At 40.9% G+C, this 18,850-nt stretch overlaps 1 protein-coding gene across 1 annotated transcript; it reads right to left on the reverse strand.

The window, feature by feature from the left end:
• Positions 1 to 3,740: 3,740 nt before the first annotated feature.
• LOC143278965 (NF-kappa-B inhibitor alpha-like) lies at positions 3,741 to 10,357 on the reverse strand. The gene is made up of 5 exons (XM_076583315.1): positions 9,809 to 10,357; positions 8,372 to 8,825; positions 7,435 to 7,560; positions 7,003 to 7,122; positions 3,741 to 5,184 (listed from the first exon to the last, which is right to left on the reverse strand). The coding sequence occupies exons 1-5, from the start codon at positions 10,234 to 10,236 to the stop codon at positions 5,110 to 5,112; spliced, it is 1,203 nt and encodes a 400-aa protein (XP_076439430.1). The 5' UTR covers positions 10,237 to 10,357; the 3' UTR covers positions 3,741 to 5,109.
• Positions 10,358 to 18,850: the final 8,493 nt, after the last annotated feature.

Consider the following 18,850-nt stretch of genomic DNA (forward strand, 5'->3'; position numbering starts at 1 on the left):
CTGAAGACCAGTCTTTGTTTAGCACCCTGAAGACCTGTCTTTGTCACCCTGAAGACCTGTCTTTGTTTAGCACCCTGAAGACCTGTCTGTTTAGCACCCTGAAGACCTGTCTGTTTAGCACCCTGAAGACCTGTCTTTGTCACCCTGAAGACCAGTCTTTGTTTAGCACCCTGAAGACCTGTCTTTGTCACCCTGAAGACCTGTCTTTGTCACCCTGAAGACCTGTCTTTGTCACCCTGAAGACCTGTCTTTGTCACCCTGAAGACCTGTCTGTTTAGCACCATGAAGACCTGTCTTTGTCACCCTGAAGACCAGTCTTTGTCACCCTGAAGACCTGTCTTTGTCTAGCACCCTGAATACCTTTCTTTGTCACCGTGAAGACCTGTCTTTGTCACCGTGAAGACCTGTCCTTGTCACTCTGAAGACCAGTCTTTGTCACCCTGAAGACCTGTCTTTGTCACTTTGAAGACCTGTCTTTGTCTAGCACCCTGAATACCTTTCTTTGTCATCCTGAATACCTTTCTTTGTCACCCTGAAGACCTGTCTTTGTTACCCTGAAGACCTGTCCTTGTCAACCTGAAGACCTGTCTTTGTCACTTTGAAGACCTGTCTTTGTCACCCTGAAGACCTGTCTTTGTCTAGCACCCAGAAGACCTGTCTTTGTCACCCAGAAGACCTGTCTTTGTCACCCTGAAGACCTGTCTTTGTCACTCTGAAGACCTGTCTTTGTCACCCTGAAGACCTGCCTGTTTCACCCTGAAGACCTGTCTTTGTCTAGCACCCTGAAGACCTGTCTTTGTCACCCTGAAGACCTGTCTTTGTCACCCTGAAGACCAGTCTTTGTTTAGCACCCTGAAGACCTGTCTTTGTCACCCTGAAGACCTGTCTTTGTCACCCTGAAGACCTGTCTTTGTCACCCTGAAGACCTGTCTGTTTAGCACCCTGAAGACCAGTCTTATTCACCCTGAAGACCAGTCTTTGTCAGCCTAAAGACCTGTCTTTGTTTATCACCCTGAAGACCTGTCTGTTTAGCACCCTGAAGACCTGTCTTTGTCACCCTGAAGACCTGTCCTTGTCACCCTGAAGACCTGTCTTTGTCACCCTGAAGACCTGTCTTTGTCACCCTGAAGACCTGTCTGTTTAGCACCCTGAAGACCTGTCTTTGTCACCCTGAAGACCTGTCTTTGTCACCGTGAAGACCTGTCTGTTTAGCACCCTGAAGACCTGTCTTTGTCACCCTGAAGACCTGTCTTTGTCACCCTGAAGACCTGTCTTTGTCACCCTGAAGACCTGTCTTTGTCACCCTGAAGACCAGTCTTTGTCACCCTGAAGACCTGTCTTTGTCACCATGTAGACCTGTCTTTGTCTAGCACCCTGAAGACCTGTCTTTGTCACCCTAAAGACCTGTCTTTGTTACCCTGAAGACCTGCCTGTTTCACCCTGAAGACCTGCCTTTGTCTAGCACCCTGAAGACCTGTCTTTGTCACCCTGAAGACCTGTCTTTGTCACCCTGAAGACCTGTCTTTGTTTAGCACCCTGAAGACCTGTCTTTGTCACCCTGAAGACCTGTCTTTGTCACCCTGAAGACCTGTCTTTGTCACCCTGAAGACCTGTCTGTTTAGCACCCTGAAGACCTGTCTTTGTCACCCTGAAGACCTGTCTTTGTCACTCTGAAGATCTGTCTTTGTCTAGCACCATGAAGACCTTTCTTTGTCACCCAGAAGACCTGTCTTTGTTACCCTGAAGACCTGTCCTTGTCACCCTGAAGACCTGTCTTTGTCACCCTGAAGACCTGTCTGTCACCCTGAAGACCTGTCTTTGTCACCCTGAAGACCTGTCTGTTTAGCACCCTGAAAACCTGTCTTTGTCACTCTGAAGATCTGTCTTTGTCTAGCACCATGAAGACCTTTCTTTGTCACCCAGAAGACCTGTCTTTGTTACCCTGAAGACCTGTCTTTGTCACCCTGAAGACCTGTCTTTGTCACCTTGAAGACCTGTCTTTGTCTAGCACCATGAAGACCTGTCTTTGTCACCCTGAAGACCTGTCTTTGTCACCCTGAAGACCTGTCTTTGTCACCCTGAAGACCTGTCTTTGTCACCCTGAAGACCTGTCTTTGTCACCCTGAAGACCTGTCTTTGTCACCCTGAAGACCTGTCTTTTACTCAGGATCTATGTTTGTCCCACAAGTTCGCTTTCCCGCCCCTGTTTGATATTTGTGCAGCAATGTACATGCCAGTTGATACAGGAGACGGGGTTTGATGAATAATGTTGGTTGCCCTACCGGACTGTTGGAAAACTGCTATTTGGCAGCTGGCTTGGGAGAGGTCAGGCAGAGGATACATGATGCATGCGGTGACATCACTGCAGTCAGAAAATGCAAAACTGAATATCTTTTGGTGTTGTACTCGAAGTCTTTGGATAGCCGTGATTTGCCTCCGTTGGAATACAAAAGTCTTTGGTTGCTATTTTTGTTTTCAGGCGTGCCACCTGTATGTGATCCCAGAGGTGGAATGTTCATATCTCACTCTAATGTGAATTCTAACCTGCATTTTCTCTTTCTCACTCCCAAGTGATTTTCAAAAGAATTCTAAATTATGTGACACAACCAAAATTTACATTATGTGAGATAACATGTACAGGCGAGCATGCTTACGTGTATTAGTAACACACAATAGCATATATGCATCTTGGCAAGCACACAGACACAGACAAACACAAATACACAAACACAGAGACAGACTCACACACACACACACACACACACACACACACACACACACAACTAACGAATATATAAAGACACACACAACTAATGCATTTTATTTCATGAATCTTTGTTCGCGCTTTTATTACGAAGTTCTTTGGGCAAATATATCAAAACATTACGATGTCTTGAAAACAGTATTACAACTTTGCAATATACACATTTATAACAAACTGACTGATACAACCAGTGGTTCGTTGCGACAATAGCCTGTGTGGTTTTATGAAGGCTATCAAAAACATTTTCCCCCTTCGCACGAGCAGAAAATACAGGCATGTTTTTACGATAATGGCAGTGTGTGAGAAACTGTATAATGTACACGGTTAATAGATATCATATTTATGTTTGCCATAACGAATTCAATGTTTATGGTTCTAAGAAAGATAATTCTAATTACACATAAAATAGATATCCATACGTTTGTTCACTAAATCTAACCTATAATTCCGTTTCTTCAAAGGGAATCGATTTCGCCGACATAATAATGAAGAAATAAGAGTTACACATTTAATTCCTGTAGAATGACTTTCAACGTTGAACAACAGGCAAATGTTTTGTCAAACATGGAAAACCCTGAAGAGTGAGTTACCTGGAAAAGTTGGCTTAATGATTCAGTCATTCTGTCAGTCACTGTGCCGGATAAAGATGACCACAATCGATGACACATTAATTACGCCCGTCCCTCTCCAACCTACACTCATTGCTCAGATGACAAGTCTGGCGAACTTAAGATATTCGGTATATTCAGCACCGAAGGGTAAATGATCGATGGACACGAATAACTGCTATGGCACCGTTCATGACATTATGTTATCATGATATTGAACAATATTTTGCACTGTTCTGATTCCCACACAGTTTTTTTTTATCCATTGAAACAAGCATATTTTGTGCAACAGTCGATTTGATCATATCGTATTTCACAAAACTGAAATCTTAAATATATATATATATATATATATATATATATATATATATATATATATATATATATATATATATATATATATATATTCAGTGTAGAAACGCATGTCAACAACACATCAGTTGACAATATTTGTCACAACGAAGTAGCTTCAAAGATTTTACATTATTCCAAATATATCAAATATCACACTGGTTCAGATTCAAAATCAGATACATATACATACATACATACATACATATATACACACATAAAACTGTGAATAAAAATAAATGAAAAATAAAATTAATCACATATCAGCAAATGGCGATAATGCTGCTTCATAGATTTTCAGATGCACTGACTTACATTTCATACAAACATTTTTATTCACTTGCGCGTATAAATACGCTTATTCAAAAGTCATGAAAAAAGACAAAGAAAAGAGATAATGACACATTCACGTGAACATTTTTAAAAAGCACATGCGCAGCTTTTAAGGCAGACATATTGCCTTGTTCTTGTGTGTGAATGTCAGATTATCAATCGTAATCTTTCATATTTGATTTCCACATAATTTTGCAAAAATAAACACACACACACACACACACACACACACACACACACACACACACACACACACACACATATATATATATATATATATAAAGACTGAAAACATGTATTGCGAACAATATCAATTTTCCTCAGCAGAAACGAGCAACTTTAAACCAATCCAGAATAACACTGTGCTAACTACACAATTTTCATTCTTTAAAAGCAATGCAGCAGCCCAACAAGAAGACAGACAAGTTCATCTTTCATCTGATATTTGTTTTATATACTCAGCAGGTTCCCCTATGCTGTAAATATTCTCCCATCATGACATAATATAGTCATTATTTCAGCCTGATTGCTCAGGTTTGAGTTATGTGTAATAACGTATCAGATTTCCTCATTTAGTCACTTGTTTTGCGACTTTATTTTTTGTGTATTTATACGCGCGCGCGTGTGTGTGTGTGTTGAGGGGAGAGGTGGGGGGTGCGTGTGTAAAATCAACACCAACACAATGAAAATTGTGCCCAACTGTGGCCACTAATTTCTGCCCCCTTTATTACACGTCTTAAAAAACGTTTCTGTTTCACACCACAAAAGAACGAAAGGAATACATAAAGCAAAACAAAACAATAAGAACAACAATGAAAACAACAAAGCAAAGAAAAACAACAAGAACAACAATGAAAACAACAACAAAAAACAAATACCACGACCAAAAATCCAATATGAAATAAGTACATAAAACAATGATTAATGTTTTTTGGCACTTTGGAGATCAGACTTGCCCTGACCACACCCGGATCCGTATACCGGTAATTACCACAGACAGAACATGATGCTGATGTGTTCAGGTGCTGGCGTTCAGTGTGCACACAACGTGTGTCACACACATCTGGTATGGGAGACAGGCTGGCCTCCTATACACATGTCATCGTACCTCTGGATGAAGTCATCGTCCTGCACAGAGGAGAATAAAATCTTAACATAAATGTATCATCCTGTCGTCATCAAAATTTGATACAATGACAACCAGCAATGTGGAGGCTTTTTCTTTCTTTTCTTTTTCTCTTTCTGTTCTTTTTCAGCCTTTTGATCTCTGTCTTACTTTGTGTCTTTTTCTTTTTCAGCCTTTTGATCTCTGTCTTACTTTGTATCTTTTTCTCTTTCTGTTCTTTTTCAGCCTTTTGATCTCTGTCTTACTTTCTTTGTGTCTTTTTCTCTTTCTTTTCTTTGTCAGCCTTTTGATCTCTGTCTTACTTTCTTTGTATCTTTTTCTCTTTCTTTTCTTTGTCAGCCTTTTGATCTCTGTCTTACTTTCTTTGTGTCTTTTTCTCTTTCTTTTCTTTGTCAGCCTTTTGATCTCTGTCTTACTTTCTTTGTGTTTTTTTCTCTTTCTTTTCTTTGTCAGCCTTTTGATCTCTGTCTTACTTTCTTTGTGTTTTTTTCTCTTTCTTTTCTTTGTCAGCCTTTTGATCTCTGTCTTACTTTCTTTGTGTTTTTTTCTCTTTCTTTTCTTTGTCAGCCTTTTGATCTCTGTCTTACTTTCTTTGTATCTTTTTCTCTTTCTTTTCTTTGTCAGCCTTTTGATCTCTGTCTTACTTTGTGTTTTTTTTCTCTTTCTTTTCTTTGTCAGCCTTTTGATCTCTGTCTTACTTTCTTTGTGTTTTTTTCTCTTTCTTTTCTTTGTCAGCCTTTTGATCTCTGTCTTACTTTCTTTGTGTTTTTTTTTCTCTTTCTTTTCTTTGTCAGCCTTTTGATCTCTGTCTTACTTTCTTTGTGTTTTTTTCTCTTTCTTTTCTTTGTCAGCCTTTTGATCTCTGTCTTACTTTCTTTGTGTTTTTTTCTCTTTCTTTTCTTTGTCAGCCTTTTGATCTCTGTCTTACTTTCTTTGTGTTTTTTTCTCTTTCTTTTCTTTGTCAGCCTTTTGATCTCTGTCTTACTTTCTTTGTATCTTTTTCTCTTTCTTTTCTTTGTCAGCCTTTTGATCTCTGTCTTACTTTCTTTGTGTCTTTTTCTCTTTCTGTTCTTTTTCAGCCTTTTGATCTCTGTCTTACTTTCTTTGTGTCTTTTTCTCTTTGTTCTTTTTCAGCCTTTTGATCTCTGTCTTACTTTCTTTGTGTTTTTTTCTCTTTCTTTTCTTTGTCAGCCTTTTGATCTCTGTCTTACTTTCTTTGTGTTTTTTTCTCTTTCTTTTCTTTGTCAGCCTTTTGATCTCTGTCTTACTTTCTTTGTGTCTTTTTCTCTTTCTGTTCTTTTTCAGCCTTTTGATCTCTGTCTTACTTTGTGTCTTTTTCTCTTTCTGTTCTTTTTCAGCCTTTTGATCTCTGTCTTACTTTCTTTGTGTCTCTTCTCTTTCTATCTTTCTTTCCTTTGACAAAAAGCAAACCTTCACATTTTTTATGAAAAAATCACACCATACAAGCAGCATAGATTGTCTAACTGTAACTAATGCATACAATTAACAAAATAACGACAAAAAAGCATAATGATAACAACGGCAGCACAAACAATGAAATAACAACCATCAGGAGGATGATAACAATAATGATGACGATGATGATGATGGTGGTGGTGGTTCCCCAAACTTGTACCGTGATGATGATATTTGTAAGTGCTGTCCAGCTCTAAAGTATACAGTTATTATAACTCTATTTTATTTAAAGAAAAGAAAAAATAAAGAACGCAAACGGTCAATTGACAGCGATCTTATACAAGTTAACATATCTCTAATGTGAGTTTTTGTACACAGTGCAAATCACCAAATGTGCTACGCACCTCCTCATCAGAGTCGAAGCTGTAGTAACCATGACAACCCTCCAACCATTCAGCGCCATGCGCGAGCAGCAGGTCAACAAGATGCAGATGACCTCGTCCTCTGGCAAGCTGTAAGGCAGTCTGTTGGGCATAACATCTTACACCTGAATGTATCGTTGAGAACATGTTTAATACATTTTTGAAATTAATTGTAAAATAAAAGATCTCTCTCTCTCTCTCTCTCTCTCTCACACACACACACATACAGACACACACAGAGACACACAGACAGGCACACAGACAGACAGACAGACAGACAGACAGACACACACACACACACACACACACACACATTCTCTTGCTCCTAAACCCACAACATCCCGTAACCAACCCATACCCGTACCCAAACGCCCACCCACCCAACAGTGGATTGTGAGTGGTTGAAAAACCTACCTGCTGGGAAAAGTTGGTGGCGTTGATGTGAAGATGTGGGTGGAGGAGGAGGAGGGTGATGACACTGACACATGGTGCACTGGTGTCCACTGCCAGGTGAAGGGCCGTACGCCCACTTTTGCCCTCCTGGACACCACGAAAAGGACCAATCAATCAATCAGTCAATAACTCAATCAATCAATCCGTCATTCAATCAAAAGTTGAATTCATACATAGGTCAGGAAAAAAAAACAGAAATGAATGAATGAGTAAGCAAAGAAGTAATCAGCCACGGGCATAAGTATGTAAAAAGTGAGTGAGCGAGTGAGTGTAAATTCCAGTTTTAGTGTCTCAAGGACAAATCAATATACGCTTCAACACATCTGCTAGCATGCATACCTGACCAGCAGCAGCAGCAGCCAAACCATAGCAAGCCAGTTTTGAGCGGATTTCTTCTGCAGAATGTTGCCAGAGAACAACACTTACATTGCCATGGGTTCTTTTTGAGTGCCAATGCGCCAAGTACGTGCTGTAAACAGGCTCTATCGTCTCAACCGAATGATCAGACGCTCAGTTCGATTGGGAGAAAAGGCGGGATCGGGATTCGAAGCCAGACCCTCACGGACACTGTACTGGCAGAACAGCGTCTTCACGATGCTGGCAACTTCCTCCTTGTAAGAGAGATTGACTAAATAAGTAACTTGATATGCAAGTAAACTGGGGGGTTTTCGCAGCAAAATAAGGCAACAACATAAACAACAACAATAATGATAATCATCATTTTGATCATCATCATCATCATTATCTTCATCATCATCATCATCATGGTAAATTGTTTTCTTGCCTTTTTTTTTTTTTTTTACATTTCATTGCCACTCTTGAATACTTTTTATGTGCGATAATGAAAACATCTTGTTCCACAACACACTGGAAATCCCGAGTGGTCCATCGCACTCACCCTGGCGTTGACATCAGCTCCAGTCCTCAGCAGGAAAGCGACAAGCTCAGCATTCCCGTTCAGCACAGCCAGGTGGAGGCACGCCACACCCTCGTAGTTCCTCGTCTCCAGGGCATGCCTCACCTCCTCGCCCCTCCACCCTTCCCCTCTCCCACCCCCTGCTTCTTCTTCTTCCTGTTCCAAGTGGCACAGCATTTGTGCGGCGCACAAGTCGTTGCACTGGCAGGCGGTGTGGAGGGGGGTGTTGCCGTGGCCGTCCTGGATGGTGATGGAGGCTTCCAGCGGTCGGAGGAGGAGGGAGATGGCGTGGTGATGGCCTGTGAGGAGGGCCAGGTGGAGAGGAGTTTGCTGCAGGTGGTTGAGGTGGTTGACCTGCTCCTGCAAACCCAGCGAGTGGATCACCTCCGCCAGATGTGCCGTCAGGGAATTGTGGAGAACAGCCACGTGCACAAGCCTGCACAGGAAGCCAGACAGCTGTACAGATATATGTCTTGTAATGAACGTCACGTGCCTAAGGAGGGGGAGTGGGGGGAGGGTGCGGGGAGGGGGGGGGGCAGAGAGAGAGAGAGAGAGAGAGAGAGAGAGAGTTGCAGCCATACAAACTAAACAGTTTTCCACGGCGGATACCATTTTGAACAAGATAGGCCAAACTGAGCAATAATTAATGGAATCAGATATATGAATATAATATTGTATTAGTATGAACTAATGAATGAATGCCTGAGGGGAGAAATGTAAACACACACATGCACTCATATGATATATATCAGTCATATGATATATATCAGTGTAGCCAAAATATCAGTTTTGAAGTAAATGAGTATCCAAATAAGCGTATGAATGAACTGAACTAATCAACATACTACTACTACTACTACTAATAATAATGCATACATACATTTTAACATGCATGTGTATCTAACAGCTACCCTCAACACATACGCACACATAGGCAGGCACAAACTTACATACTGAACACACGTACGCGCGAGCGCCGCGCGCGCGCACACACACACACGCAACACATTCATATACATGCATGTAGTTATGTATACATACATATGTATATGTCGGCACACATAGTCAAACACAGCTAACGCAAAGGAAGTGGACCTGCCACAACTGAACTTATTGCTGAGGGAAAAGGTGAGTTTTGAGAGGAGATTTAAAAGACGCGAGGGAATCAGAATGGCGGAGGTTATCAGGGAGCTTGTTCCACGTCTTTTGCGATTGAAAAGAAACTGATGGATAGTTATATATATATATATATAAAAGAAAAATATGAATAAACTGAACAAATCAATATATGAGATGGATAGTCATATCAATAAATAATACTGAATATTTGTATAAACAGACAAACAAACAACTGGGTATGAACTATTAGTACATAAATAACGAAATAAATACGAAAAGTGTATGCATTGAATCACTCACGTATCTCCGTCCTTGTCCGGGAAAATGTCACACATGTTTTGCAGCAAGCAAGGACTGTTTATTCCTTCTTTGCCACTGGCCCTGAACTTGGTGATGCTGCTGTTTTCAGCCCGCAAGTGTTGGTGTTGTGGGAGAACCACGGGAACTGAAGAGCTGTGAGGAGCTGTGCTGAGAATGGCTGCTTCTTGTTCTTGCTGTTGGCTGGTTTCCGTTACCAGTCTTCTTTCTGTGAAACGGTGTTCGACACCACTTTTAGCTTTCTCTGAACTCAAATCAGCCAGAGTGACGATTTGCGTTTGTTCTTTTGGAGGAGTCGCACCTGGAAGACAGCCGTGGTTGGTTTGTACCTGGCTCACGTCAGCACAGCCAGTTGGAACAGCCGTGAAGTACTTGGTGCAGCTTACTGTCGTCTGCTTCGGCAGCGTCATGGTAGCGTCTTATTTGAATCGCGAATGGCTTGTATGGGATGAGAAACAAGAACAGCCGGTTGTATATATATACTATTGCTGACGTATGGTTTATACTGAAGTGTCACTTTGGTGCAATCGCTTCGCGCATGACCAGTGGAGTGGTAGGATTTCTCAGCGTGGGGGAAATCCCGCCGCCCGACATAGCATGGGAAATCCCCGTCAGTGTGGCATGCCTTGTGTGTGCTGAGCTAAGAATAGGTCGCCGACCGACATTGCATCTGCACCGCGTTCTGCGCTGACTGGATTCAACAGGTTCAAACAAGCCCAGCTGAATGCGTGGAGTGGAAGGGAAAGAGGAGGGGGCGGGGGAGAGGGGTGGGGGTGGGTGTATATGTGTATATTGAAATGAACACAACAGGCCCCTACCATCAGGTGTTTACAGCGACACTCGCTCAGTTCAGTATAACCATGGGACTGAGACAAATAATCAACATAAAATGGACAATTGCGTTTGGAAAATAAAATTAAGACCGACTGTGTGCTTATTCATTTCAAAATGATTTGTTCAAGTGGAATCCACACAGTTTCCTTGTTAATCATAGCGACACCTTTCTCTCTCTCTCCCTCCCTCCACGCCCCCTCCCCCCTCCCCACACACGCTTTGTTGGCTTGTTTGCGAGAATTGTTGTCAAGTTGTTCAAGTGTTGTTGTCACGTTTTTTCAGTGTTTTGTTTTGTATGTTGAGTTTGTTGTTCGTTTTTCTTTCTCATTTTTTGCGGGGTAGGGTGTGTGTGTGTGTGTGTGTGTGTGTGTGTGTGTGTGTGTGTGGTAGAATGAGCAGACACAACTACAGTTGGTAGTACGATGTATTACTAATTAAAACAAATCAGGCAAGGTTCATTGAAACAAAAACAAAAGTTCAGTTTTCCTTCAAGTTGGAAATTTTGCGTTTCATACTACATGTCATTCACGGCAAAATGAATCTAATGATATTTGTTCTGGGTATTGTTTTAGTTTTTCCAAGAAGTCAGAAACAAAATCCTCGCAGCCTCACGATATTATTTCCCCACATAAAGTGAGGCGCTGCGTGTGTGCGAGCGTTGTCCTCCGGCTGAGCAAACACTTCGTAGTGAAGAAACATTTGAATGTCTACCGGCCTCCAACTCATAATTAAACGGTATTGAATATTTCATACATGATATGAGTTTAAGGAAAATGTGTTGTTATCTCAGTGTATGGTATTTTAAGCTTATAATGTATGTTGTGTTGGTATCCATTTGATTTCGTTTTGGTATGATTTGATATTGTTTGCATATAATATGGTGAAACATATCCTTATCCTTAAGTATTCTGTCTGATGCTGGTTTTGATAGACCTATTCCAAACACAAAAGAGGTCCCTGCCGTGCTGTGCAAGTTTCTCTTTCCGGCCTTGCGTGAGTGTTCTCTCTCTCTCTCTCTCTCTCTCTCTCTCTCTATATATATATATAACTTGATATATATATGTATATATATATATATATATACATGTGTGTGTGTGTGTGTGTGTGTGTGTGTGTGTGTGTGTGTGTAGAGACGCAGACGCATACACGACACACTGACAAACATATGCGCGTTCACCACACAAACACACACACACGCGCGCGCGCCCGCGCCGGCAATTGCTAATGCACAAACGCACGCACAACTGAGAGACCAAAACACAGCTTCAGGTCACAGAAAGTTGCAAAATCAATGGATCCTGAAGCACATTTTCTCGAAAGCGAAAAAAGTGTCATGTCACAGATGTTTTATGCTGTTCAGTGGAAGTTACAGTACACGTCATAAGTAGCAGTGGTATAACCCGACAGTTGTTCTCTCGGGTTCGGGTCTGTCTGTTTCATTCAGTTATTCAAGTTCAATTCAAATCGAAATGAGTCTCGGAGCGCTGAGTAGTAAGCAGAAAAAAAAGGCAGAAAAGGCACTGACAACTTCAAGACATCCCACCGGTTTGCACGTGCAATAAAAGGTTCTGGGAAATAAATTTCAGAAAAGTCTTGTATTCAAAGGAAGCTTTCTTCCATTTATCTTGCATCTTTATTTCCCTATACTGTCAGTGAAAGCTGGAGAGGAGTGCCCTGGCTTGGAATTGTTCAACCTTGTAGAATTTGGATCGAAAATACTGTCGGTCTACTTATACTGAGTATAAGTTAAGATTTTCCTTCTTTCTTAACAGTTGCTTGTAACTCTCTCTCTCTCTCTCTCTACACACACACACACACACACACACACACATACGCACGCACGCACGCACGCACACACACATCAGTATATATATATATATCTTTGTGTGTATGCATGCACTGTATACAAAGTTGTACACACACACACACACACACACACACACACACACACACACACACATATATATATATATATATATATATCTTTCTTCAAAATTTCTTATAATATCGCTGGATGTGTAAGACAGGCATGTGTATTTCATTTGATTTCAGCCAAAATGTGGAGACGTCAGTTTTAAATATCAAAAGAGGTAATCGTGTGATATAGGAGGCGAAAAATACCAGACCTTGCATAACACCAGGACAATTCTCTTTCTACGCGGATACTATAATTTTATCTGGAGTTTATGTTGTTACGTAATGTCGGTTTAACAGTCACACCCAGATCGAACACCCGACTCCTCGAACTGGATACCTGTTGGAAAGCCATGAAATACAAATATAGCAAATGATTTTTCCGATTGCTATTTGCTGTTTGTTACCAGAGGCATGTAAAAGACGGGATGAAGACTTGTGGTTGTGCATGTGTGGTGTGGTGTCGCAGCATGTCCCGTGATGACACAGCCCACTGACCCCTTCAAGCTTATTTCCTGGCACCCTGTTTCAAGTCCCATGCTTAAGATCTATTTTAAGACATGCGAAACTTTGAAGTTTGAGATCTTGTCATTGGGCACGAGTCAACGGCGCACAGCTTTTATCAAAGCCACAGGTCATCGGGTGGATCGACCTTGCGGCGCAGTGGATGTGAAACTTGCCATATCAGAGATCGTGTCCAGAACTGGGATGTCGGTTAACTCTCGGTTTCCAGCCATCGTTAATACCGTTTTTCCAACAACAGGCTTTCCCGGAAGTTGGAATGTGGGACTGTTTCAGTTTCACGTTGAACTGGATCCAGAATTTGTTTTCCAACATTATCATGGCTTGTTCTCTATATTCCTCATCTTCTTCTTCTGATTATTATCATTATTGTTATTGATATTATCATTATTAACCATTACTTTTTTTGTCACAACATCATTCTCTGAGTGAATTTCGGGGGGCTCTGCCCGGGAAGAGAGTGAATCGCCTCAAGGTAGCGCTACTCATAATCAATTTTGCACTGTCTGCAAGTGCAAATGTCTTTAATATCAAATTGGTATTTCGGCAGAATTTTGCCAGCAATAGCTCCTTTGTTGCTTTGGGTTCTCTGACGTGCGCTAAAGGTCTACTGGAGGGGAAAAATTCTGAGGCCATGCTTCTTCTTTAATTTCTATGTTTTTAAATAATAACATTTTTGGAATGGAAAATGTACGTCACGAATCTTTTTGTGTTTTCTTAAACGTGAGTTTTGGATAAATTAACTTAGCTTAACAGTGAATGTAGATATATTCATTGTAAAATGACATTAATTCGTGTTGACAAAGCAGTCGGCTCAGAATTCTCTTTACAGGGTTAATACAAGAAGGTCGAAAAGTGAACATGAAACAAAATTAAACAAAACAAAAAAACAAAAACAAAACAAAGAAAAAAAACAACAGAAACCCCCCCAGAAAAAACAAACAACATAAAACGAATCAAAACAAAACAAAAAACCAACTTAGTTGATCACTATCAAGTCAAATCGAAACCAGCCAGAGAACCCAAAACGAAACCAAAATCAAGCCAAACCAAATCAAACCTGTTTCAAAGAAATCCACTTCAACCCATACTCAATCACTAGAATCCCCCCCCCAACCCCCATTCCGAAAAAAAGGGAAAAAAGAAAAAAAAAAGAAGACAAAACCCAGGCCAAACCCAACCCGACTGATGATGTGTAACCATGGACTGCTGGCTCGCATTGGAAGGACAGGGCAGACAGCTGAGGGCCATCCATTTCACATATAAATATTTGACGGTATTGCTCAGATTTCTTGACTTTACAGATGTCTGCATCTCTCTGATCTGACGTCGGGATGTATTTAAAACGTAGCGCAGTGTCCAGCCCAGTCTCAAACATAAATGGATATGTATCGCATCCATCATAAACAGCATAAAGGAAAAGGTTTCAATTTCAGTTTCTCAAGGAGGCGTCACTGCGTTCAAACAAATCATTATACGCTACACTACATCTGCAAGGCAGATGCCTGACGAGCAGCATAACCTAATGTGCTTTGTCAGGCCTTGAGTGCATGCATACATATTTGTGTACCCGTCAAAATGGATTTATTCTACAGAATTTTGCCAGAGGACAACAGTTTTCTTGCCAAGGGTTCTTTTTCAGTGCGCAAAGTGCGTGTTCCACACGGGACCTCGATTTATCGTCTCACCCGGACGACTAGACGCTCAGTTCAATTTTCCAGTCGAACTTGGGAGAAAGAGCGAGCGCGTGATTGGAACCTAAACCCTCATGGACTGGGTGTTGGCAGATGAGCCTCTTAACCATTCTGCCACCTTCCTCCTAGAAAGGAAACAAAAATGCACCAAATTCTGGTTTTTCATGCACTTCTAGAATGGTGATCCCAGTTTCCATTTCCCACACTCTGCCGGTGGTCCCCACGACGACTTAACATTGATAGTTGCCTGGAGCCAGGATCTGCGACAGTCCGAGACTGGGTACGGCTGTGTATGGCTGTATATGGAACATAGAGACGAGCAGCGTAGTGGTAAAACCACCGAGACAGCGCTGAAGATGGCGGTAGGCGGGAAGAAGGAAGCAAGGGTACAAGGTGACGTTTACTGTGATACAAATGACAATAGCCAACAACACGACGGTTAAGCCACGAATGTTTTATCTGTTAGCGTTACAAAATAACGAACTTCCAACCTTTACTTTTGTTATTGTCTATACAAAGGCTGCACAGGACGGACAGACAAATCCTGACACTGACCCAAGCCTCGTCAAATCCACCGACATTTTCCGAGAAATAGATAACCGGGAAAAGAAAGACATTCCTCGAATAACACTTGTCTGTCATTTTGTTTGTTTGCTCGCGCGCGTGTGTGCGTGTGTGTGTAATTCCGAGAAAGCAGAAAAAAAGATATATTTCTAAAAGTGAAAGAGAGAGATGGGGAAGTGATAAGGACAGAGAGACAGACAGACAGAGAGACATATTGAGATACAGAAACAGAGATAAAGAGAGAGACAAGCAGTCATATTCTCTGACAGAATGGATGTCTGTCGAAGCAAAGCAAATTTCAGGTTTTAAGTTTTAACTAACAGAGCGATCATTTTATGTTCTTTGTCGATCGCTTTCACAACTGAAAATAAGAAAAAGAAAAGAAAGAAAAGAAGACAATAACAAAAAACAAATAACACCCCCCACCCCCCAAAAAAAGTTCGCCTCCTCCCTCCCACCCCCTAACACCCTTTTCCCGTTGTCTTGATTGAATCAAGTCATAACGGGCCAGCTCTGCTTCTCTGTGCCTCTGTATCTGTCTATTTCCGGCTCCCCATACCCCTCTCTCTTTAATATATATATATATATATATATATATATATATATATATATATATATATATATCCCTTTATATCAATCTTTACGTCTTTATCTCTTCCTATTTTCTGTCATAAACTGTCAGTTTGTTTCTCAATAAAATATCATTTGACAGAAATCAAACAACTGCTATTATGATTTATCTTCCGTGAATCGCGATTTTCGGACGCAATCCCGGATGATGTGGTGTCGATAACAAACAGAAGCGCGGCAGCCGAGTGGAAAGAGCGCTAGACTTAGCGGATCTGTTTGTCTGGGGTTTGAATCCCGATGTCGCCTGTCGGTTAAGGCAGATCTGCTGATGCGCTAATCTCCCTCCTGTTTACATCCCATAATCCATATCAGCGTTTAATGAGCAATGGGAACACGAACACAACCACCCACATACTCTGCGCACCCACCTGCTATATACTGCAATGGCAATGGCAATGTAAAAATGTTTTAAGAATGAGAACAGTACAACCTGCAGAGCCCTTTACTGATGGCAATAATAGTTGATTGTAGGTACGGACCCATGCCAATCAATAAACATTACATATAGTTACTGAGCCAGACCAATTAATCAACGTTACATACCTATAGGTACATAGCATAGTCAGACCAGTCAATCAACGTTACGTACCTATAGGTACATAGCCAGACCTGTCAATAAACGTTACGTACCTATAGGTACGTAGCCAGACCTGTCAATCAACGTTACATATCTATAGGTACATAGCCAGACCCGTCAATCAACGTTACATACCTTTTAGTACACAGCCAAACCCGTCAATCAACGTTACATACCGATAGGTACATAGCCAGACCTGTCAATCAACGTTACATACTTATAGATACTCAGCCCATTTCCTGTTAGTCAGTCAGTCAGTACGTCCCACTCCATCTGACACGAATGGAGATCAAACCCAAGTTCCCCCAACAACAAGCATCTATTATCAATTTTGATGTACTGACACTGATCACCTTGTCCGGAGAGAATTTTACTAAGCCCAACATAGATAAACACCAAGGACAAGGTAACTGTAATGTGACCAGCATAAATAAACATCAACAACAAGATAACTGTAATGTGACCAGCATAAATAAACATCAACAACAAGATGACTGCAATGTGACCAGCATAAATAAACATCAACAACAAGATGACTGCAATGTGACCAGCATAAATAAACATCAACAACAAGATAACTGCAATGTGACCAGCATAAATAAACATCAACAACAAGATAACTGCAACGTGACCAGCATAAATAAACATCAACAACAAGATGACTGCAATGTGACCAGCACAGATAAACATCAGTAACAAGATGACTGCAATGTGACCAGCATAAATAAACATCAACAACAAGATGACTGCAATGTGACCAGCACAGATAAACATCAGTAACAAGATGACTGCAATGTGACCAGCACAGATAAACATCAGTAACAAGATGACTGCAATGTGACCAGCACAGATAAACACTAGTAACAAGATGACTGCAATGTGACCAGCACAGATAAACACTAGTAACAAGATGACTGCAATGTGATCAGCATAAATAAACATCAACAACAAGATGACTGCAATGTGACCAGCACAGATAAACATCAGTAACAAGATGACTGCAATGTGACCAGCACAGATAAACATCAGTAACAAGATGACTGCAATGTGACCAGCATAAATAAACATCAACAACAAGATGACTGCAATGTGACCAGCACAGATAAACATCAGTAACAAGATGACTGCAATGTGACCAGCATAAATAAACATCAACAACAAGATGACTGCAATGTGACCAGCACAGATAAACATTAGTAATAAGATGACTGCAATGTGACCAGCATAAATAAACATCAACAACATGATAACTGCAATGTGACCAGCACAGATAAACATTAGTAACAAGATGACTGCAATATGACCAGCATCAATAGACATCAATAACAAGATGACTGCAATGTGACCAGCACAGATAAACATTAGTAACAAGATGACTGCAATGTGACCAGCATAAATAAACATCAACAACAAGATGACTGCAATGTGACCAGCACAGATAAACATCAGTAACAAGATGACTGCAATGTGACCAGCATAAATAAACATCAACAACAAGATAACTGCAATGTGACCAGCATAAATAAACAACAACAAGATGACTGCAATGTGACCAGCATAAATAAACATCAGTAACAAGATGACTGTAATGTGACCAGCACAGATAAACATTAGTAATAAGATGACTGCAATGTGACCAGCACAGATAAACATTAGTAACAAGATGACTGCAATGTGACCAGCATAAATAGACATCAATAACAAGATGACTGCAATGTGACCAGCACAGATAAACATTAGTAACAAGATGACTGCAATGTGACCAGCACAGATAAACATTAGTAACAAGATGACTGCAATGTGACCAGCACAGATAAACATCAACAACAAGATGACTGCAATGTGACCAGCACAGATAAACATCAGTAACAAGATGACTGCAATGTGACCAGCACAGATAAACATTAGTAACAAGATGACTGCAATGTGACCAGCACAGATAAACATCAGTAACAAGATGACTGCAATGTGACCAGCATAAATAAACATCAATAACAAGATGACTGCAATGTGACCAGCATAAATAAACATCAACAACAAGATGACTGCAATGTGACCAGCACAGATAAACATTAGTAACAAGATGACTGCAATGTGACCAGCACAGATAAACATCAGTAACAAGATGACTGCAATGTGACCAGCATAAATAAACATCAATAACAAGATGACTGCAATGTGACCAGCATAAATAGACATCAATAACAAGATGACTGCAATGTGACCAGCACAGATAAACATTAGTAACAAGATGACTGTAATGTGACCAGCACAGATAAACATTAGTAA

This window comes from Babylonia areolata, chromosome 2, assembly GCF_041734735.1.
Source record: "Babylonia areolata isolate BAREFJ2019XMU chromosome 2, ASM4173473v1, whole genome shotgun sequence".
Taxonomy (NCBI): domain Eukaryota; kingdom Metazoa; phylum Mollusca; class Gastropoda; order Neogastropoda; family Buccinidae; genus Babylonia; species Babylonia areolata.